General features: G+C 32.5%; 1 protein-coding gene across 3 annotated transcripts in view; it reads left to right on the plus strand.

The window, feature by feature from the left end:
* The first annotated feature begins 11,294 nt into the window (after positions 1-11,294).
* Positions 11,295-25,052, plus strand: part of LOC143044700 (uncharacterized) — a 31,344-nt gene continuing 17,586 nt past the window's right edge. Inside the window, exons 1-2 of one of the 3 annotated variants that reach the window (XM_076216780.1) lie at positions 11,295-11,468; positions 22,637-22,718. In XM_076216780.1, the coding sequence (XP_076072895.1) occupies positions 22,639-22,718 (80 nt within the window). In that variant the 5' untranslated portion in view covers positions 11,295-11,468; positions 22,637-22,638. Of the gene's footprint in view, positions 11,469-20,191; positions 20,316-22,636; positions 22,719-24,012; positions 24,109-25,052 lie in introns of those variants that run through there. The other 2 variants (XM_076216781.1, XM_076216782.1) reach the window with 2 other exon arrangements.

Here is a 25,052-nt window from a genome sequence, read left to right on the forward strand (position 1 = left end):
ACATTTTTAATGCACCTACCTAACATACGGCTAAATTATATATCACTGAAAAGCTAAGAATGTGTACTTTCTAAATATCCAAGTCGTCAAAAGAAAGTATGGTGCATTTTTGTCAAGCCTGCAACTTTTGTTGCAGAAAGCTCGACACAGGGATAGTGTTCCAGCAACGACGGCGGTGTTAGCTCACTTCTTAAAAGCTTTATATTTTAGAAGGTGGAAGACCTGGATGCTTCATACTTTGTATATAGATGGCTCATGTTACGAACTCTGTCAGTCACATGTCCAATGTCCTTGACCTCATTTTCATGGTTCAGTGACTGCTTGAAAAAAAGGTCTGATTTTTTGTAATGCTAAATTCTAGTGTTGTCAAATCGTACACTTTTGCCTAACCGGTTACTCGGATAATCGTTCGACCGATTAACCGGTTAACCGGTAGTTTGAGTTGGTGCTTGCAAGCCTTATCAGTAGTATCCTTCACATGGATATAAGATGTGGTATGAGTGTCAATTTGACAACCTGTTATCCAAGTCATAAATTTATACTTTTAGACTTGAAGTTTTTCCTCTGGCATTATCAGGCTTGTCTGTGAGGATTCTTGCGAAGTTTGACTTTTGATAAGCAACTACACCGTATCAACTATAGCGTTTGTACAAACTTCCGATTGAAAAATAAAATAAAAAAAACTACTTGATGTCGTGGAATTGAATATGTTTGAAAATGATTATTCTTTCCTTTTCACTTGTTGTCTCCGAAAATGATGTGGAGTGTTTCATTTTGAGTGATTAATTATAAAAAGAAGATGTGGTATGATTGCCAATGAGACAATTCTCCACAAGAGATCAAAATTACACAGAAATCAACAACTATAGGTCACCGTACGGCCTGTTTCTTTACTTTGTTTGCATGTTACTCGTATTATCACGTATGCATTGAGCACATTCACATTGGTTTGCATTTCACAATTTTTGAGTTAGCATGGTGTTCGTTTAAAGTAAGACTAAACCTTGCACGACGGAGGTTGCACATTTAGATGTAGGTTTACACAATATTAGATCAGAAACGAAATAATGAAGTAAATCGTAAAATTTAATCGAATTACTGATTTAGAGTTACTGCTAAAAAAAACCAAGTATACTAATTATGTTTCTTTAGATCCTGCCCCGAGCTGAGAGACAAATCCTAATTAATTTTATGTTGATGGGATTAACAATAGCAATCAATTTACAGTCAAATTAATTACCACGACGACATTTTTAAGTAAAACCTAACCTTTTAATAATTTCAATACAAATTTATATAAAATCTATCAAAATTGAAAAAAAGTCCGGTTAACCGGTTAGCGTTTTTGGTATTCAGTATTCGGTCGTTCGACCGATTAACCGGTTAACCGGTTAACCGTTGACAACACTACTAAATTCTCTCTTATAATAAGTATTAGGATAACTATATTTGGTATCTGTGTACCTTGCAAGGTCCTCATGCCCGTCAGATAGTTTTCACTTGACCTCAACCTCATTTCTTGGATCAGTGAACAAGGTTAAGTTTTGGTGGTCGTCCATATCTCAGATACTATAAGCAATAGGTCTTGTATATTTGGTGTATGGAAAGATTGTAAGGTGTACATGTCCAACTGGTAGGTGTCATCTGACCTTGAACTCATTTTCATGGTTCAGTGGTTATAGTTAAATTTTTGTGTTTTGGTCTGTTTTTCTTATACTATATGCAATAGGTCTACTATATTTGGTGTATGGAATGATTGTAATGTAGACATGTCTAGGTGACAGGTGTCATCTGAACTTTACCTCATTTTCATGGTTCAGTGGTCAAAGTTAAATTTTTGAGTTTTGGTCTATTTTTTCTAATACTATATGCAATTGGTCAACTATATTTGGTGTATGGAAATATTTTATGATAAATCTGTCAGTCGCATAGGTTTTATTTGACCTTGACCTCGTTTTCACGGTTCATTGCTAAGTGTTAAGTATTTGTGTTTTGGTCTGTTTTTCTTGATTTATAAGCAATAGGTCAACTACATTTGTTGTATGGAATAATTGTTAGCTGTACATGTCTACCTGGCATGGTTCATCTGACCTTGACCTCATTTTCAAAGTTCATCGATCAATGTGACAGTTGTAATAAAGCTTTATATTTAGGATCATGGGTGCAATTTCAATTCACGGATACTTCCAGTAGAAAAAATCAAGTCAAAACAAATGCAAAAACGAAACAATACTATAGGAATACTGTATTACTGTTGGGAAAATATATTTCTATCATAGTATTTTTGGTCGATTTTAACGGTAACGTATGTTACGTAACGTTTTCCTCTGAGTCTTTGAAAATCAACCATTAAGTCACACAAATGCATCTGTAGTCGCCCTTGCATTATTTCAATCTTGAAGGAGCTCCATATCAACTGATTGCACGTATTTACAAACATATATCTGCAAATTTTATTTACAAAATCTGAAACCAAATATTTGAAGCAAGGCGAAAATATAACACATGCCGTATTTTTAATTTCATAGAAAAGTCCCATGATGAACTGTACATTAAAATGGAAAGAAACGTATGGTCTCCTGTTAGTTTGAAAGTCTACCAGCTGCATCAAGATCAGACAACCATATAGGACAGATTTTTTTATCAATGTAGTGCAATATTCTGAGTCTGGATCATACCGCAATTTCATTTAAATCACTCAATCAGATATGATAAGAGTACTAACTAACGTTACTAAAACGAGTAAAGTGCTACTAGTATATTTTTATCAACAAATTGACAGTTTTTATATAAAACATCACAAGGAAAATATGATCACTCATTGTACGTCAAACTGTGTTTGATTTTACTTTGGTCGGCCGCCGTGTATCTTGAGATATATAATTAATCAAACAACATCCGACAAAGTACTGTGTACTTTTAATTACGCTAGTGATGACGTTCGGCTACTTTGGCACTAATAAACTTAATACTTTTTTATAACTTTATAACTAATATTGAACCTTTTTTTGGCTTCCTAATGTTAATATTGCGTTATCGTATAATTAAATGATCGAAATGTCGGACCAACGGGATGTAGGACTATTTAGCATGTTTAGGTGTCGGAATATTGCGATATCGGAATATCATAGCCTTATTTTAACTTGTAATCAATCTCATCATTCTTATCGGTCAACATACTAGTATTCATACAAATAAAATTGAGAATGGAAATGGGGAATGTGTCAAAGAGACAACAACCCGACCAAATAAAAAATAACAGCAGAGGGTCACCAACAGGTCTTCAATGTAGCGAGAAATTCCCGCACCCGGAGGCGTCCTTCAGCTGGCCCCTAAACAAATATATACTAGTCCAGTGATAATGAACGCCATACTAATTTCCAAATTGTACACAAGAAACTAAAATTAAAATAATACAAGACTAACAAAGGCCAGAGGCTCCTGACTTGGGACAGGCGCAAAAATGCGGCGGGGTTAAACATGTTTGTGAGATCTCAACCCTCCCCCTATACCTCTAACCAATGTAGTAAAGTAAACGCATAACAATCCGCACATTAAAATTCAGTTCAAGAGAAATCCGAGTCTGATGTCAGAAGATGTAACCAAAGAAAATAAACAAAATGACAATAATACATAAATAACAACAGACTACTAGCAGTTAACTGACATGCCAGCTCCAGACTTCAATTAAACTGACTGAAAGATTATGATTTCATCGTATGAACACCAGGCACAATCCTTCCCGTTAGGGGTTTAGTATCATACCATCATAACATATATGAGAAGAACATAACCCGTGTCATGCCAACAACTGTTTTTAGAATAAATGTGTTTAGTTCCGATGCAAAGACCTTATCAGTGACTCAATATTAACGCTAAAATATGCAATCTTTAATGACTTGACAACAGTATCGTAATTATATCCCTTCTTTTAAAATAAGTCTTTTCAAAGGTTTTGTAAGTTTCTGAGGTGAATACTGACACCTTTGTGCACAAAAACCACTTCCTTAGCATGGGCATATATCAGAACAGCAGAGGTTTTGCTCAAAGCGGACACAAAATCTACTACAGATTGATTTTAAGATTGAGAATAGACACGAGGAATGTGTCAAAGAGACAACAACCCGATCAAAAAGCAGACAACGACCGAAGAACACCAATGTTCATTCTCGCTACATTGAAGACCTGTTGGTGACCCTCTGCTGTTGTTTTTTATTTGGGCGGGTTGTTGTCTCTTTGACACATTCCCCATTTCCATTCTCAATTTTATCATCAATGCAGCGAGAAACTTCCACACCCGGAGGCGTTCTTCAGCTAACAAAAATGTATATTAGTTTGAAGTGACAATGGACGTCATACTAAACTCCAAAATATCATACACAAGAAATTGAAATAAAAAAATGATACTGTTACAAGCGTACAAAAGTGCGGCGGGTTGTAATATGTTTTTTGAGATCTCAACCCTCCCTTATACCTATACCTTTGCGTGAACAGATCAAATCTTGTAGAAAGTCGGATGTTCAAGTTTTTAGTGTTGCGTGTGTAAAATCAGTACACCTGGTTCAAAAATCCAGGCTGTCTAGCTTGACTGCTGGACTTAAGCAAGACAAGGTTGTCCTGATATTTACCAGAAAAAGGTAAAATTCCTTGTTTCTTTTTGTTTTGTACAGACATCATACCCGTAAATATATATCGCATCGGACTGATGTTGCCTTTTAGCCAAACAAAGTCATACAGAGAACTTTTATTGTTTCTGTAGTTAGGTCGATCGTACTCTTTATTAACTGCCTCGTTATGGCGCGTATATGCGCCATCATTCGAAAGGCAATACAGAAATATTTTAAAGCAGGTGGCATAGTTTTAATTGAATGATCTATTGAAATGTCTTCAGATAATAGATATTCATCTGATTGGAATACAACTTTACCTATCTGCTTCCGTAAAATACAAGCAGAAGTATTTGCAACCAGTTTCGCAGTCACTGTAAAATACAAGCAGAAGTATTTGCAACCAGTTTCGCAGTCACTGCTCAGATCTTTAAATTTGACAGACTGTATATCAATTTATTTTTAGTTTTTGTTGAAGCTGATATGTTGTGTAGCTTTCTCGGCGCAATACTCGGGCAGAAATAAAGTCCGGTTAACTTATCAAGTAAAGCTGTTAACAGGAATACTTTCTTGTGTACAATCAAGTCATCTCTAACCGTCGAAATGTTAGAAAAGCTGTTTCATGTTCAGAAATAATTAGCTCTTTACTCTCTGATTTTAAATTTTGCCAACATTTAGTGATGGTATAACTGAAACTTTAATAATAAAATTTTCATGAGTTATTTTGTAAATGAGAGCATTGTAGGAGATATCTGTAGCAACACTCAATAACTTACAGCTTGCGTTTGCTCCTCAGAAGATACTTATGAAGTTGTGTAACTTGCTTTATACATTTGCAAAATATACAAACAGACAAATCAGAACGAGTTGTAGATCTACTGCCCTCCTTGATATATGAGAAGAGACTGACTCAGTATAGAATTGTTAATTTTAGAACAAAGGTTTTGTCCAAACAAAACAGAAGACAATAAGTTGTGTTTACGTTTAAAATGTTTATAGCAACTCTTATGATATTTTGTACTTTCAAATGGGTTGTTTTCATTTTTTTTTTCATACTCCTGTAAACTTCATCTTTTCGTTTTTTTCCACTGAGGTAATACAACTGTATCTTCATTTAAGTCTTGAACTACATAGATTCCATATGACAGACTATGTCTCTGTGCCAATAAATGAATAGTTTTTGCTTTTTAGCATAGGAAAGGTTTCATTTTAACTGGACTGTGAAAATTCGACAAGACTCGGGAGATTTTCTACAATTTTCCGATACGATTCCTTGTTTCATTATGTGTTAAATCAAGGCAGATGTTTACGTGGCCACTTTTATTTCCTGGTGGTTGCAGTGGTTCTGTCATTGAGAAAGGGTGAATTGTATTCGAAAGAACTCAAAAATCATGTTTTAGTTTGATTTGATCTTAATTTCGGACGATTTTATATCTATTTAAGCTACACTGAAGTTAAAGATAGAAATAGAACCGTTGAATTACGATTGATCGTACTCTAATAACCTTATTTAATTACACGAAAATCGACTAACATATTCAGTCAAAAACCGGTAACGAAGTAGATAAGGAATTCTGGAAACTATAGTAATTTTACCCAACATTATAAAACTACAGGAATTTGTATCTGATAATTTATAGTCTATAAGTAGACATCGTTCCTTTTGAAAACATGTGTTCTTAAAATGTGATTTCATAAGGTATGGTTGCCTTTATGTCGAACCTTTGACTTTTGTTGAAAAAGTAAGACATAGCGATCCTACATTCAGTCATCGTCATAGTTGTCTTCGGCGTCCACAAATATTCACTCTGTGGTTAAAGTTTTTGAAATTTTTATCCATTCATTTGATGTGTATGATTGAGCTTTTGTCATTTGATTTAGGGACTTTCCCCTTTCAATTTTCCTTGGAGTTGATTTTACTTTATTTTTTCTTCATAGATACAGGTGTAATACCACCAAATCATAGAATGTCACATCAAGTTGCATACAAACTTGAAAGGGTAGAAAAATATGTTGTTCTTGTCTAACAGCATGCATCTGAAATGGACCTCATATTCATGATTAATTTTTCGAATGTTAATTTTTCATGATTATATACATTTCTGAGATACTATAATCAATATGTCAACTTTATTGATGTATATAATGATTGTATGGTTTACACGTCTTTGTTGACAGTGATCTCATTTTCATTCATCGTTGATTATGTTAACTTTATGAAATACTTATTGTAGTAAGAACTTGATTCAAGTACATTCAACATAAAAAGAATTCATATACAATATAAAGAGAGATATTTCAGTGTGCTGTAGAAATAAAGATCAAGGAAAGAGAAAATCATACAGCCCAAATTCTCGGTTGATTCCTTAAGGTAGCACAATACAAAGATTTTTCATCCTCAATTAGACATCTTTAAACTGATGTAATTCCACTCATCTTTCTTTAAATTTTATAAATGAGGTACCAAAAGAAAGAAGAAGGATTAATCTTTCAAATTGTGATAATTTCATTATGACATAATTATTACATAATTAATTGTTATGTGATTAGTTGCCATATGTTATGTCCATACTTGAATGAATTTAGCTTCTTTGTTATTCATAGCATCTCAAAATATTTTATAGTTTCTTGCACAACACAGTTTGACCTCCAAAACCGTGTCTTTTCTTATGTTTTAGTTGCATAGTCAAAAGTGTAGACTCAGAATGTTATACTGTGACTTATTTGGTTGCTGTGCAAATAAATTTCCTTATTTAGTTACAAAAATAAACTTTAAAGGTGGATTAGTCAATTATGAATCTTTACCAGATGTGATTTTTTTCTTACTCCCCACATATTAGCTTGACGGAAGTTTTTAGGAATTGTCCTATCTATCTTTCCATCAGTCTAAATGTCCACATGCCTTTTGAACATATTGGCTTCCCTATTTAAATTAAGCTATTTCTGGCTTGAAATTGATTATATGTTAATCCCACACTGAGTAGGATCTGCAAAAGTTTATCTAAAGCTCTGACTAAAGCTTTTTACCACATACATCACAGTATGAGATTTATCACAAATGAATATGTATCAATCTTCTTCTATAACTCCAAACTGAGTACTACATACAGGTAAACATTTTTACTTTGTTTACATGAATATTTTATTAATCAATTCAATATTACAGTTTTTTACATATTTATAAACCCAAATACTACAATAAAAGCAGTTTAAGATAAATTAAATTTCTTTGAAAATTTTGTAACGGAAGAGAGTGTATATTTCTAAAAACTGCAGATAACAAGGGAAGCAACTGTTACACTATGCAAATTATAATCAACACTGAGCATGATGAACTGACAAAATTATATTTCGCAGTTATCATATTTAATCTGTGATTTATCTTGATTTGATATAAAATGATTGTTAGACTACTTCCAACAAATCACACAAAAGGAGAACATTTCAGTTTTAGCGCAAGACTTTTTTAAATAACCCCTAGCTAATCTTTCAGCTAAAAGTGAAATTTGCAACGACTATTTTTGCAAAGAAAAATTAATTCATAGTAGAATAATAGAACTTGATAAAAAAAATTCTGCCCCTTAAGAGGGGTGGTGGTTAGGGAAGAGGTTAAGGGGGGGGGGGGGAGGGCACTTGTGTATCTCTGGAAAGGGTCATCATTACAAGCTTCACGACACGGTCGAGAAGTTGATGTGAAATATATTACAGGGTTGATAATTGATTGAATTATAAGCATCCGAAACTGATCAAATTTCTATTCTTTTTTCCACAGGTGCCATTAAAATAACCGTATATATAGTCATGGTATGCACTATCTGTTTGCACAATCTATGTATCCTTGCATGAAATACCGTTATGATCCGGTATCGTGATTGCTATATTATGTATATTATTTGTCAAAAGATGATAGAGTACTGTGTAATTAATGTATTTAAAATATATGATAATGGATGTCTTGATCAGCTGCTCGCACTATCATGAAATGACAGAGGACCCTCCATTTACACACAACAATTAAAGTGAAAAGGGTTATCTCAAATGTTGCAATTTATATCCCAGTAAAAATAAGTAATGTGCTTTTGATACATCCTACCTTACTATTCAAAAAATGGCGATAGGAACTTCATGCAGTCCAAATTAAACTTCTAAAGGCGGAATCATTAAGTGTTCAATAACTAATATTTTGTTAGATATTCTTCAAATTCTTCACGTATTCAATCTTCTGTTGCAACGGTTGGACCTGAACACTTCTACTAAAACAAATCCACGTATTGATGATTAAGAAATGCTCTAGATGAAATATACAAGACAGTTTTCAGGGATTTTTATTTATGTAAACGTTTTTAATTCATAGCTTTCGTCAAGTTTGCCTCAAAATCAACATGTTCTGTTTTCGACTGAAACATGCATTGAGCACAATCTAATGACAGTAGACAAGCAGCTGATATACACTTTTAGGGGTTCAACATCATGTCTTTTTCATAGCGGCAAAACATCCTATAGATCTTTGTGATTAACTTCAACTAGGTAAGTTTTCGCTTATAAATAGACTATCTAGAATATATATGAACTAAATAATCTGGTGCTATACATGTTCTGTATAAATGTCGGCGCTAAAATGTTTCCTAATAATTTTTAAAATTTCGCTAAAATGTCCTGCCTCCCATTCATATTATTTAGATAAATGGAGTGGTGCGCAGTAACGCGCGTCTGGCGTACTAAATTATAATTCTGGTACCTTTGATAACTATTTACACCACTGGGTCGATGCCACTGCTGGTGGACGTTTCGTCCCCGAGGGTATCACCAGCCCATGCAGTAGCCAACACTTCGGTGTTGACATGAATATCAATAATGTGGTCATTTTTATAAATTTCCTGTTTACAAAAATTTTAATTTTTCGAAAAACTAAGGATTTTCTTATCCCAGGCATAAATAACCTTAGCCGACTTAACCTTGGCACAACTTTTTGGAATTTCGGATCCTCAATGCTCTTCAACTTTGTACTTGTTTGGCTTTATAATATTTTGATATGAGCGTCACTGATGAGTCTTATGTAGACGAAACGCGCGTCATGATTACTAAATCATAATCCTGGTACTTTGGCTAACTATGCATCTATTTTAAAGATGAAAGCTACAGCGGACTCTTAAATTTATTAACTTGTGAAATTAAAATCTGTTAATATATTTGACATAAAAAAAAGTTTTCCAGCGGTCCGTTTCCTAACATTATGTTTTAAAAATACTTGCCTTTCTTTTCCATTGATTTTCAGCTATGGCATAACATTTATGCTGATGTTTAAAACTTGTTTAGATGATCTTTGATCCAAATGCCCCAGGTAGGTGTATTGGTACCCAATGGTAAATTGAGAATCGAAATGGAGAATATTTCAAAGAGACAACCCGACCAAAGAGTAGACAACAGCCGAAGGCCACCAACGGGTCTTCAATGCAGCGAGAAACTCCTGCAACCGAAGGCGTGCTTCAGCTGACCCCTAAACACAAACGTATACTAGTTCAGTGAAAATAAACGTCATACTAAACTCCGAAATATACACAAGAAACTAAAATTAAAAATCATACAAGATTAACATATGCCAGAGGCTCCTGACTTGGGACAGGCACAAATTGCGGCGGGTTTAAACATGTTTTGAGATCTCAACTCTCCTCTAGCCAATGTAGAAAAAGCAGACACACAACAATACATTTTGTAAAGCAGTCAACAAGAGTCTGCGTTTTAAGGAGAAATAAAAAGTTTCACATACAACTATATGAGAGTTGCTAGGATTGATTGATTGTTGTTTGATAAACAACGCAAATATATTCAAAAAATAATATTAACAAGAGCCGATGCTTACTTGGAAAATCCCATTTAATCTTATAAAATTAACGCAGATCAGTCAAACACAAAATGCGTGACAAAAGATAACATTTATTGACAACTTCATATAGACTATGACAATTTATCAACAGTTTTAATATGCTATTTGTTCATGTTACTTATATGATTTTAAAAATACCAAAAAGACAGAAATCGTAATCACCCATGAATTTCTGACTGTTAATACGGATACAAATGACATCCAAACCTAGTTGAAATCATTAATTGAAAACGATCCTTAAGAGACCTATGTATACATGTCCATCTGACGGAGCTCATCCCTGATTTTGACCTCATTTTTATGGTTCATTGGTCAACGTTTTGTAAAAAGTGAGAAGCAAAAGGTCAACCATATTTTGTGTATACAACGATTGCAAGCTATATGTCACTTGATCTGTCTTCTAGTCTATACTACCAGAGACGTATAATAATTGTATTGCATGTCTCTGCTATACACAACATTCTACCTTTGATTAAAAAAAAATTTTTGAGTCCGATTTTGTACAATTCATTTTAAAACTAGAATTCGGTATTACCATAATCTTTTAAAGTTTTGAAACCAAATTCACAAGATGTTATAGGATTTTATCTATGATCCATACTAAAAACACTTATATAGTTATATAATTATCATTAGTCCACGTTAATTAAATTTACATTTACAGTTTTCTTATATTATGTACGTCAGCCCTGATTTATATATGTGATAAATTCTTCAAAACTTATATCGATTGGGTAACATCTGTCCTTATGAAATTAACAATGCTATGTACAAACGTTGCGTATGAAACTGACTTGGAAGAATTGATTTTTTATAGATCAATACCATCATCATCTCCGCGTTACAGCTATGTAAACTCTGAGATTGTTTACATTTTGGGAAATACCTGCACTTTTTATTCCTTTCAACGCTAATCAAGAAAGCGATGTAGTGAGAGAAAAAACTAACATTTACTTCAGTGTCACAGAAATCAAGAGGTATGGCTATTTATTTGTTTCTTTAAATTTATAAGAATTTGATTATGTAGTGACATTTTATTGACATGTTTGGAGACAGCTGATTGCTACACGACTTTAGTTTTACTGAATGATAGTTATGTTTCTACAAATCTACAAATTGCAATGCTTTGTTTATCATTCTTTTGCTAATAAATCATGTTGTGTTTAAATTGGTTGGTTGAGACTATTTCTGCAATAACAGTACATAATTACTGTCGAGTTCTTTGATTGCATTGAGAATCAAGGACGATGCGATGTTTATGGTGAGACGGAAATAAACTATTTGTACTGTTGTGTTGTATTTTCTCATATATGATTTAATAGTTTTAAATTTCTTCTTAATTAACTAAAAAAAAGTTAATATATGTATGTGCCTGTCCCAAGTCAGGAGCCTGTTATTCAGTGGTGTCGTTTGTTTATGTGTTACATATTTGTTTTTCATTCATTTTTTTTTATATAAACATGATAAATAAGGCCGTTAGTTTTCTCGTTTGAATTGTTTTACATTGTCTTATTGGGGCCTTTTATAGCTGACTATGCGGTATGGGCTTTGATCATTGTTGAAGGCCATACGGTGACCTTTAGTTGTTAATGTCTGTGTCATTTTGGTCGCTTGTGGACAGTTAAATTTGTCTCATTGACAATCATACTACATCTTCTTTTTTAAATGTTAATCAAATCTATTGCGCAATAATATGCTGATAAAATTGTTGTTGAAAGTTACATTGTTAAACAATGCTATGTAATAAAAATTAATGTTTCTGCTGTTGACAGCTAATTTGGTATTTCCTTTCAAAAGATCACTCGCACCGTTTGCTTCGTTTTACACAAAATTCGCTTAGAAAAAAAAAAAAAAAAAAGCATTAGCAAATGAATAGCCTGTCATATAAAGGAATGGTATATCTAAAAATACAATTCCTGGTTTATATCAAGACAAACAGATCCTAAATCTATATATATGTTCTTAATTTAATAAAATAACGTATTTTTATACATAAATAAATGAACTAGTTTCAGCATGTTCTAACTACCAACAACACGTTTTGTGTTTGATAAATATTTCACCATCAATATTAATACAGTCTGTTAATACACACATGTTCACACCTACTTGATCAACATTATCAGTTTCGTTTCAACTCTGTTATTTGTTATTCAAATCACTCAATTATATGAATTTAAACTCTATTCCTTGAAGAACCCTTTCAGTTCTGTAGACTGCTAAATTCAATATAATTTTCCAAAAAAGGGATAGTAATTATTGAATGATTTTTAATCATCCCCATTTAGTTGTAATTTGTTGTCTGTCAACGCAGACCTATTATTGCGCAATAGATTTGATTAACATATAAAAAAGAAGATGTGGTATAATTGTCAATGAGACAAATTTAACTGTTCACAAGAGACCAAAATGTCACAGACATTAACAACTAAAGGTCACCGTATTGCCTTCAACAATGACCAAAGCCCATACCGCATAGTCAGCTATAAAAGGCCCAATAAGACAATGTAAAACAATTCAAACGAGAAAACTAACGGCCTTATTTATATATAAAAAAAATGAATGAAAAACAAATATGTAACACATAAACAAACGACACCAGAGAACACTGAAAACATATTCAGACACACGTTCACACACACAAATCGTAGTATTTGTTTTCTAGTGGACTTCTCGTGGTTTTTTAAACAGTTTTATCTGGTACTCTCCAAATCAAATTTTTGCAAAGTCAAAACTGACAAATATAAGTCTGTAAATAAGCCTTTCGAAATAAAGACAAGTTCTCCATAAGTTGGATGCCTTAAGTCTGAGTACCTTTTTTGAAACTTTAAATGACCAACTTCTCATCTGCTTTAATATGTATAGAATAGTTGTTTTATGAAAAAACTATACTTTTAGCTCTCTGAGTTGCCGTCAGCTCGGACACCATTACTTAAAGGTTTCATCCATCTTTATGTACTTTAAATACATAGCGTTTACAAAGTTTCTTAATAAAAAAGGAGAACATACAGCATAATAAACACCAACAATGATTGAAGAAGTTGAAATTCAAATTTTAGTAAAATCTGCAAGAATTTATCAAATGTCAATAGCTTAAATATATATTTCACATATTATGTCGACACAAGCACAAACCGCTCACATTATCATACATATCATATATTCCTGTAAATTGTTGTTAACGCAGATGCATTTGAAACGAGTTTACAAACGATTCAAATGAGAAATAAAACCAGGTTAATTTATTTTTTTTGGGAAATTCATTTTTTTTAACAAGTTCACATATTGGGGCCCACTAAAGTGAAAGTTAAATTCGTTTGTCATTCTTTCTTTCTTGTACTGCCCTGAAACGTGATATATTTACAGTATACTAGTCTACTGAAACGCTAAATAATGAATTACTTTAGTCTCAATGCTTAAATTGAAGCCATTCCTAACAGACCCCACCACGATTTGGATGAATATTTTGGAAAATTTGTGTCACAGATGACAACAGACATTGTTTACCTGTCGTAACTGCAATCTTGCTCTCTTTACTCAATTTGGACTAAAAAAATAAAATATTTTTACTTGCCATTAACACGATGGTCGATTTGGAACTGGTTATCCTTCCGAAGAACCTATGCTCACCTGCAGCTTCCTGAACATTGTCCTTGGCACTGTGGATAAACCATATAACACGATTATAGAACACTATATAAAAGTATGCGCAAAAACAAATGGTTTTAAAAATGGTAGGCTAACTTGTAGACAATCACATAAGAGCCACATGTATCTCATTTTCTTTAAAATGGAGAATTCTTCATTCTAAACTCACTGAACTATATTTTTAATGTAATGACTTATTAACCGCTGTTTTTTTTTTTGTAGTTTTCTTTTTGTTCATGGTATTCTGCCATCTTCGATTTATGGTTTTTAATTGAACCATTGGTATGTTTCTCCCCATTTAGTCCCTACTATAACCTTTGAAACCCACCAGTTCTGTGATAGATTGTTGTACTAATCATCTAATTTTAAAAAGAAATAACTTTTTTACATCAAATCTGAAAATTTATAAAGAACTTCTGAAGAAAAGATTACATTAAAGTCTGAAATGACATTGTATTCATCAAATTGAACTCTTGTAATAACAAAAAGATTATTTATTTTTTTATTTATTGTTGTTTTGTATCAATAGAATAAAAAAAACGAAAAAAAAAAGCCTCCGATCTTAAATGATACTTTATATGACATGAATCAGTTTATTTGTCATAAAACTTGGAATGTTTCTATCAATGATCTTAATATACTTAATTTTAAATAAAACTGTAACATTAACCACGATATTACAAATAAAGTATACTATATATGTATGACAAAGGTTACACGTCATGATCTTGGCTCGCGATCATTGACGGCATATGTATAAACTTGAGAATGGAAATGGTGAATGTGTCAAAGAAACAACAAATCGACCAAAGAGCAGAAAACAGCCGACTGCCACCAATGTATCTTCAATACTTCGAGAAAATCCCGCATCCAAGGCGTGCTTCAGCTGGCTCTGAAGACCTGTAGGTGACCTTCTGCTGTTGTCTGCTCTATGGTCGGGTTGTTGTCTCTTTGACACATTCCCCATTTCCATTCTCAATTTTATCTTAAACACAAATATGAACTGTTAATGGACGTAATACTAAACTCCGAAATATGTGTGTTTCTATTTTTATAACCTTTTCTCATCACTTTTTCATTCACCCTCTAGTGAATAATATATAAAACAAACAAGTTTGCATACAACCTTCAATGATTGGTCTTTGGTGGATGGTTGTCTCATAATGCAATCTTACCACCTCTACTTATTTTTAAATTAAAGGCGTTTTGAATGTGGGTGATTTCAAAAATAGAATTATTCAAATGAGATATTAGTTTGGGGGAGATGGCATTTAAACGAGGGCTTAAAAGAAAAGATATAAACACTTGCTCGTACGTATACAGCCTGCATTGACAACTGACAATGAAATGCGCAAATCACTTTAAACATAGACCACAATGCTTACAATATAATTAAAAACCGATCTCTCATCGCTCCCGTTTTCTGATATGTCGCAAGGGAGATCTAACGAAACCGGCTTTGAGGTCACATGTGAGTGAACTAAAAGTTATGAATTTATAATGATATGCAAATGAGTTGACGACCTATTAATAAGCCAATCAAAAAAGTTTATGAATTATTTTGACTGACGATTTCGTCGTAAATAAAATGAGTTACATCCCTTTACCTTACGTTAAACTTTCAAGATCGTGGAAGACTCAATTTCATTGGTCGAAAAAGACACACCTACGAGGTCACTCACATGTGACCTCAAAGCGGGTTTCGTTAGATCTCCCACACGACATATCAGAAACAGGAGCGATGAGAGATCGGTTTTTAATTAGATTGCAATGCTTAGATATAACAATACTTGTTCAAAGACCTTTGATTTTTCTGTTGTTTCAAAACTCGAAACTTCATAACTGTAATTTAACCTAGCAAAAAACGGAAAGTTGCATATATGTGCCATATGTAATTGTTTTACGTAGTCTGTATGTCAGGAAATAATAGAAAATCATTGTTAGTTCACAATAAATTTCCAGTTAAATGGAAGAAATATTCTGTAATATTATTTCCACTGGGACAAATATTGCAGTAATTGTTCCTAACAGAATGAAGATTATAGAATATTTTGCCAACACAAGCAGTCATAATTATAGCATTGTTTATAACAAAGATTGCACTGGAAACATTATGAACGCTTATTGATCAAAATATAAGTCATAGTGTCAATATAAACAGTCGTTAACGTGGTATTCTTTTGGTTGTACTTGACAGATCTGACTTGCACCAAGAATACTGGTGAGGGTTGGGATCCAGCTAACATGTGTAACATTCTGTATGTATGTGCCTGTCCCAAGTCAGAAGCCTGTAATTCAGTGGTTGTCCTTTGTTTATGTGTTGCATATTTGTTTTTTGTTCAATTTTTACATAAATAAGGGCGTTAGTTTTCTTGTTCAAATTGTTTTACATTGTCATTTCGGGACTCTTATAGCTGACTATGCGGTATGGGGTTTCAGGGGCGGATCCAGCCATTTAAAAAAAAGGGGGGGGGTCCCAACCCAGGATAAAGGGGGTTCAAGCTATATGTCCCCATTTAAATGCATTGATCGGCCAACAAAAAGGGGGGGTTCCAACCCCCGGACCCCCCTTGGATCCGCCAATGGGGTTTGCTCATTGTTGAAGGTCGTACGATGACCTATAGTTGTTTATTTCTTTGTAATTTGGTCTCTTGTGGAGAGTTGTCTCATTGGCAGTCATACCACATCTTCTTTTTTATATTAGCTGGAAGCCCATATCTACCAACATATGGCTGCAGGAAAACGGGGAAATTGTCTTGCCTTAAAAAGATCGCTCTTTTGTTATTTGTACATATAAACATTGTTTAACTGTAGTATACCTAATGCCATTATACCACAACCTTACAACATTAATAGTATTGATTTGATGGGATTCTCCTCTCACCTGTCTTCGTACAAAGCCTTAATTATCCACTCTGAAGAGACGTCTTTCATTACATTCTATAATGCATTCATTATAAAGTCAATAGATTTTGCATAGCAATTACATGTGTCGAAGATATAAATTAGTAAATCCTATCGTCTCATATGTATCTTTAAAGCACTTGTCCTAATTATTCGATAATTACGGTATTTGTCGTCGTATTTCGTTCAGATCACACATTGATGTATCAGCATCTTGGAACGTTGCTAGTCAGACTGGCTGTGCATAATGTTACCAAAAGACATGCAACCATGGAGTTTAACGAACGATACAATGTGATCAATATTAAGGTTAGGAGATTGTGCAGCTAGATATTTAGATTGTGCATAGAGATTTAAGCAGTCTATTCGGCTACTTTATATAATACTGTATAGTAGTGTTGTATTTTTTAAATGACACACGCCTTCGACAACAGTTGCTTAAAGTAAACTGCCACAAAGCAACGGTACCTTTCTATTTTTATAAAATGCATGCGTATTAGTCAGATCTATTACCATCCTACCTTTGTGTGTTTCATTTTAAAATCTACAACAAAACAAAAATTACTTTCATGTATCTGAAGTGCTTACAAGTTTGAGGCGTCTGCTTTGATATACTGTTCATCAAGATTCGATCGAACCAATTCGATGATTGAAAAAAAAAAAGAAAAACTGGTCAAAACACAATAGTGCTAATTTGTCAAATACAATTTGATACAATATAAAGATAAGACGATCTATGTGGTCTTGTTGCCATGGAGACAAATATCCACTAGAATCTAAATGACGTGCATGTAAGTAACTATAAGTAATCATACGGCCTTTGAGTTCAACCCATACTGTGTATAAACAGTTATAAAAGACCTCGACATGACAAAAAATGGTGAAAAAAGTACACGAGAAAACCAACATGCAGCCTGATGTATGACAAAACAATAATTGAAAAAAAACAAATAAAACAACAACCATCGACAGCCACTAAAAAATATAGACTCCTAATTTTGGGCAGACATACGCAGAATGTAGCGGAAATTAACATGTTTGTGAGCGCAGAAGCCCTCTCCTAGCGTCATGTGAAATGGTATAAATTTAAAGAAAGTTTACAAATCAGTTGGAAATGGTTTGACTCATCAGATTGGCTCGAAGCAACAACAAAAACTAAAAATAAAAAAAAAAACTTGTGTGACGCAGTCTTACAGAAAGTTGGCTCGAAGCCAATTACAGCTTAATTTTGTTTTCCTATACTATTGTATAGGTATAGGGGAGGGTTGAGATCTCGCAAAACATGTTTAACCCCGTAGCATTGTTTAGCCTCTGGACTTTGTGGTCTTATATATAAAAAAGAAGATGTGGTATGATTGCCAATGAGACAACTGTCCTCAAAAGACCAAAATGACACAGACATTAACAATTGTCTGTTGGTTTTTTTTTTATATTTTTGTTCATTTATGTTTTGGAGTTTAGAATGACGTCCATTTCCACTGAACTACTTCACATTCTTATTAAGTAGCCAACAGAGGCCTACCTCCAGGTACGGGATTTTCTCGGTGCTTTGAAGACCCATTGGTGGATTTCGGCTGTTATCTGCACTTTGGTTGTGTTGTTGTCTTTTTGACACATTCCCCACTTTATATTGTATACTCATGGATTTAAAAAACAAAATAACACAAGAACGTGGAAACATACAATTGCTTCTAAGGGTTATACATAAATGTCAGTAATATTCGATTGATGGGATTTCCAATGTTTAATTCTGTTATGCTATTGGAAGTCGGTATCACTCACTTAGTGGCTTGTATACTGAAATAAGAATGTGAAAACAATCACCGCAATAAAAAGTTATTGAGCTCATACGGTTCAATTAAATTGGCAATTCGGAACACCGTATCTTTACATTAATGTCCGTTTAATATAATTTGTGAACATTTTCTTTGTTAAATTTCTCAAGTTTGTACACTTGACATTTTTTTAAAGTAGGCGTTTGACGTCACATTCATATTTGTTACAGTGAAGTGCAAAATTAAGATGGCGACATATAAGTAACACGATTATAACTCGCACCGTAGAGCATATGGCAAAATAACATTTCTACGATAACATTTTCACCCCTTCGAAAATTGTTGAAATGTCATGACAACAAGATATTATGGAATAGAATTACTGTGTTTCATATTAAGTATGGGTGCTTTGAAAGGATAGTGAAGATTCGTCTCTTAAATAAATAATAAAAAAAAACTGTGATGACACGAATATATGTTTTATCAGGGCACTGAAAACGATTCCTCTCGTGCCAAAGTTAAAGACAACTTTTACAGTTTTAAATATAAAATAAGGAGAAGTTGTATAATCATACCTATGATGCTAATAGTTGTGAATCAGAGGCCAAATGGCATGGATGTTAACAATATATGGTCATGATTCAAACGACTTCAACAAGCAAAACCCATAACCCTCTAAAGCAGTAATTTTTAATTTTGATTCAATAATTTAGTGTCGAAATAGATAGTGTTTAAATAGATTTCCCGCTTTGCTCTGCGGTATGGTATCAATTTTTGGAAATGATGCAACCCTTTCAAAAATTCTGCATTCGCCAAGGCATGATATTCCTATTCCAGTCATATTTCTTACAACCAATCATACTGGAATATTAAAGTATAGTGTTAAAGTCATAAAAACATTTTTAAGTAATTCTAATTGATTGACCCAGTAAATCATAAAATGAGTTTTGTCAATTTTTCCAATTCACAAATATCCTGTCCTGGAATAAAATGTACAAATGTTTTGAGCAATCATGACTCCGGAAATTAGTTTCCGTAGCAATCCATGTGTAGTCACGACCATCTCATAAGACCATACAAAACCATTGTTGATTACAAAAGGTCATGTATTAGTACTTGTAACAAATCCGCATGCCGGTTATTACTTTAAACAAATGAGGATGTTAGGGATTTAAATTAAAATCATGTAAAATAAGGATATAAAACGATATTATGATATAACCTATCAACCTTTATATTGTTTCACCGTAATATCTCGTTGAACTTAATGCAATTTAAGCATTTATTTTGTTATATGAGCAACTTTAATCAATAATTTGTCAAATGATGTGCATTCCTGTATATCTATTTTTAAATTTTTTTTAAAATGAAATATGAATAGCGAGTCTGAATAAATTTGTTAACAAAAAAAACCTTATATCAAGCAAATAATGTGTATGTTTTATTAAAATTTGAAAAAATACATTATTTGGACATTATAGAAATCACATTTGAAATGTAAGTACAGTTTCAGTTTAAAGTTAGTAAACAAATTGTGATGCAATTAAAGAAATAAAGTTGCAAAATCTACATTTTCAAATGATTTTTTTTCTAGAGTATACAAGTACAGTGTCTTATATGCTTTAGCATGTTATGTTCATATAAGCAATAATATTTCCAAGGTTTTAATAAATAAAATCGATATTCAAATTAAAGAAAGTTTATGTTTATGTTGGTTGAGGAACAATAACTACTCGCCACCCCTTATATTACTTAACTTTACACTAGGAAGGTAAACGCTGTGTGCTAGATTTAGGCATAATTATGCTTTTCTGTGTTTTGTTTACGCATGTATTGTAATTTTAAAATCATTGTCTAATGTTTAAAATAAATAAATCACGATTTAAAGGTACATTTAAACAGCAGACATGTTTGTTTCCGTAATCATTATTTGGATAAATTTTAAAATTTTCTACTGTGGCGCAACAAGGGTCAGAGAAATATATGGGCCTTACAAATGTCTCAAAATACCAGCGAGATGCGAAAAATATTTGATGATTTTAAGCTTGTCTATTTACAGTTTGCTAGATAGAATTATTGAACATTAAAGATTTTCATTCATAAAAATGGTGCATTCTGTATAACATGTTTAGTTAAAGGCCTGTTTTTCTTCATGGTAGACTTTGTGATATTCATTAATATAATATTAAAATAATATGCTACATGTTTCGTAAGAAACACACTTATATGCTCAAATTTTAAACGACTGGATTTTGGGTTACAAATTACATATACAACGCGCAATCAATCAAATCAAGAATACCGCCTATCTATTTTAGTCAAGCAATATAATCCGCTATAACGGATATTTGAAATATCAAAAACATCATTGTTATCATATTGTAAGAAAAAAGTAAAAATATTGTGCATCAATCGAGATAGTAAAGCGTCATAAATTATCGAAAATCAATAATTATTGATAGAGTGACGAACAGACTGACAAAGTCAAACAGCTGTTACTGACTGTCTTAACAATGATTTAGTATTTTTTTTATTTTTTTTATCAAATAATTGCTAATGGATAAATGAAATTCAAATCTTTTAAAAAAGTTTCGACATTTTACGATGCATCCTTTATCATTAAAATGAAAAATATGGAAAAAATCTTTAATGTTACTTTGATTTGATTTCAGTAAAAAATATTACATATATTCGATATAAAAGTACATATATACAATGATTTATATGTTATGGAGTCAGCAGTTTTATCCAAATCAATATTTTTATAAATTTTTAATCAAAGAAGCTACTTGATAAGGGTATTTCATTTCCAAATATTTACATGAAAGCCGATAGATTTGATACTCCCTTTGACATTCTACCTTGAGCAATATATGAACATTAGCAAGTTTTCGAACATCTTTGTGAAAATATTGGTTTCGATGCCATCCAACTCCGTTTTATTTTGGAGTTCCAACTGGTTTGATTCGATTCTCGACCACTGTTGAGTCTTGTGTAGACGAAATGTGCGCCGCCTGGCGTATGACATCATAAAGCTTGTATCTTTGATGGAGTTTTGTTTTACCCACAACTATTTAATTATTCATGAAAATAAGATAAACAATATTAGTATATGCAATATGCAATAAAACTGTTCGCGGAAGGAAATGCAGTATATGTAGCCAAATAAACCACATAATTTGTTGATGTATAAAATTAATGGTCAAAACTCTTTAAAAAAATGGATATTTAACATTAAAATGCATAAAGTTACCATGGTTTTTTCATAATTATTCTTGAAAAAGAGATACATGTAAACATAATCAAAGTTGGTTTATCAAGTGTAGACCACCTTATTCAGAAGAAATATGAGGTTCAAATTTAACATATCATATCATGTACAGCAATATCGTTCAATAAAACATGACTATCTCGTATAAAAGAAATTAATATCAAAGTTTTTTTTATGGATGAAGGATATTGTTATTGATTGTATAAATATTGCAGAATAAAGGGAATTTATTTTTATTTTTCTTACTATGTACAACAAAATAGCGAAAGATTTCATAGATCTGCAAATATATCATGTTGACCTTTATTTCTTTTATAGAACATATTTTGAAAAAGTTACATATCCTTGCAAAACTAACAATTCTTTTATTTATCGATAACTAGTTTTTTCCTTCAATTTTGAATTATTGTAGTCTTCCTTTGCCATCTCATGTGTGATATTAAAACAAAATATACTCATACTTATTTTTACTTAAATAAGCTTATATTAATCCATTATATAAGCCTTATCTATGTTTATATATATATCGTAATTTATCTTTTATTAGGGATGAGCAAGGAGAAGGGAGAACTTGACATGACCATTCTGGACTCTCAAAAACCAGCAAAATATTACACGGAGGAAAATCAGTACGTATTATATGATTATCTGAACACGCAGCTTTCGGTAGCTTGTGAAACAAACGGATATGCCTCAGGGTATATCTACGGATAGCAAATTGTTAATCTTGATAAGGTGTACACATTCATCTCAATTCTGTTTGTCATACGCTATTTTTAAAGCAAACTGTGTTCTGGTAACATTGAGTGGTCTTGAAAAAGTATCAGCACACTTTATATAGAGTAATGCGTTATTAAATATCAGCTGTGACTGATATGGATGCAATCACAAGCAATGATAAGGGCCATTTCTTTTAGAAAGAGTTTTAAATACCAGGATCATAGTACCTCTGGAAGCAAGGGTCAATGCACTGTTATTTAAAAAATAGCAAAAAACTGGAGAACATGCACTAAAGTTATTGTCTATATTCCTTTTTGTACTTCTTTGTATGATTTTATAGTGATTAAGATTATAACACAATGTTGACTGCTGTACCCCTATTTTTGACATTTTTACCTGTTGTGTCTGTTTGTTTTGTTCACACATCGTTGTCAATATCGTGAAATTTGATGCGACTGTCCTACAAGTGAGAGGTTTAGCTAGCTTTAAAACTAGGTTTAGTCCATCATTTTCTACATAAGAAAATGCTTGTACTAAGCCAAGTATGACAGTTGTTATCCATGCGTTGGATTTGTTTGAGCTTTTGATTTTGCCATTTGATTAGGGACTTTCTGTTTGGAATTTTCCTCGGAGTTCAGTATTTTTGTGATTTTATATTTTACTCCTATGCACTGAATTGTGTTTTAATATTATACTTCCACTATAAATCTGAGTGATGAACAACAGTGCTTTTTAAATTCTTTAAAACTGAGACATGCGAAAGAGACTCGATGTTTTTCTTATTTTTCCTTCTAAACTTACTGTTTTTGACAAGTTGCAAATACATTTTTGTGGTACTTTTGATTGTCAAGTCCCTCCTCCGTTCCGCAAGCAACTTGACATGATTTTTTTGATTTAACAAATACTTATGAATTGAATTTATACTTTCAAAAACTGTGAGTTTCCAGTTATAATGACAGTTTTTATAACTAAAAGAACGAAGAATCTTAAAGTTTTCCCAATTCACATACATTTTTTTCATCTCAATATTTTGTGACATTTGAACAAATTAACAGGTCAATGTGTCTACTCTGTGTTTCCTTTTGTTTTATACGTATTTATAAAGTGTATATGTGTGGGTGTGTGTATATTCATATGATGTACACATTTCACATACATGTATATATAAAAATAACTGTGAACCCTACTTCATAAAACGCACTTGGAAAATTTACAATTTTATGTATTAATACATTACTTCCCTCTTTATGATATCAACAGTTAAATAAATTTTGACGCCATGAATTATGCAAGTCTAGGGTAAGACTCTTATATAATTAATCAATCAGTTTGTTCGAATTAGTCATTTACAGTAAAACATGCAGCATGAAAAATAAGTTACAAATGAATATTCCATAATCTCATTCGATCACGTCGAAATCATATTTTCTTATGCATGTGAAAAATTGAGCAATATGGCGCTTTAATTTCCATCTAAGACTTTGTACATATAGCAAGTTTTTATTATTTTTCGACAAGGTTATGTATTGATAAAAATATCTAAGTGTTAAATGTAACTAAAATAAGATTGACTAGACGAGTACTCGAATTAACAAACAGTACCATATCGAGATGCCGACGCAGAACCAGATAGTTATTTTTAATAATCACAGTGTTCATAAGGTGTAACTTGTAAACTTATTTTCATCTGAAACGGTCATTTTGATCTGAACAGCTCTTCAAATATTGAACAAAAAATTATTAAGTTATTTTCAAACTTTCAGCTCACTTTCAGAATTAACCACTGTGGCAAATTCAATTTGCAAGTCCAGCAGAAAATAGGAGTGCAGTCAATTAAGATCTGCTCAGTCTATGTTACGACTGCTCAGTAGATATAATATATACCCATATTTGGTTATAAATCAGGTTTAATCAACCATTTTCTACATAAGTGTCTGCATCAAGTCAGGAATATGACTTTTCCCCCATTTATTTGAAGAGCTTGATCTTTCAATTTTGCCATTTACTAAATGACGTTCCGTTTTAAATTTTCCTTAGAAGTTGCCAATTTTGTTGTTTTACTTTTTACCTGTAAACACCGACAACGGACTGAATTGTCGGAAAATCTACAAAACAGTACTTAAATGACTGCAACCGCGTTGTCTGATCGGTACTAATAAGTCGAAAAATTGACCGAAAGACTGACAATGAGTAATGATTTATTGTTAAGGCATTTCGGATAATGTTCTTATCAAAATGAACGT

This window comes from Mytilus galloprovincialis, chromosome 9, assembly GCF_965363235.1.
Source record: "Mytilus galloprovincialis chromosome 9, xbMytGall1.hap1.1, whole genome shotgun sequence".
Lineage (NCBI taxonomy): Eukaryota > Metazoa > Mollusca > Bivalvia > Mytilida > Mytilidae > Mytilus > Mytilus galloprovincialis.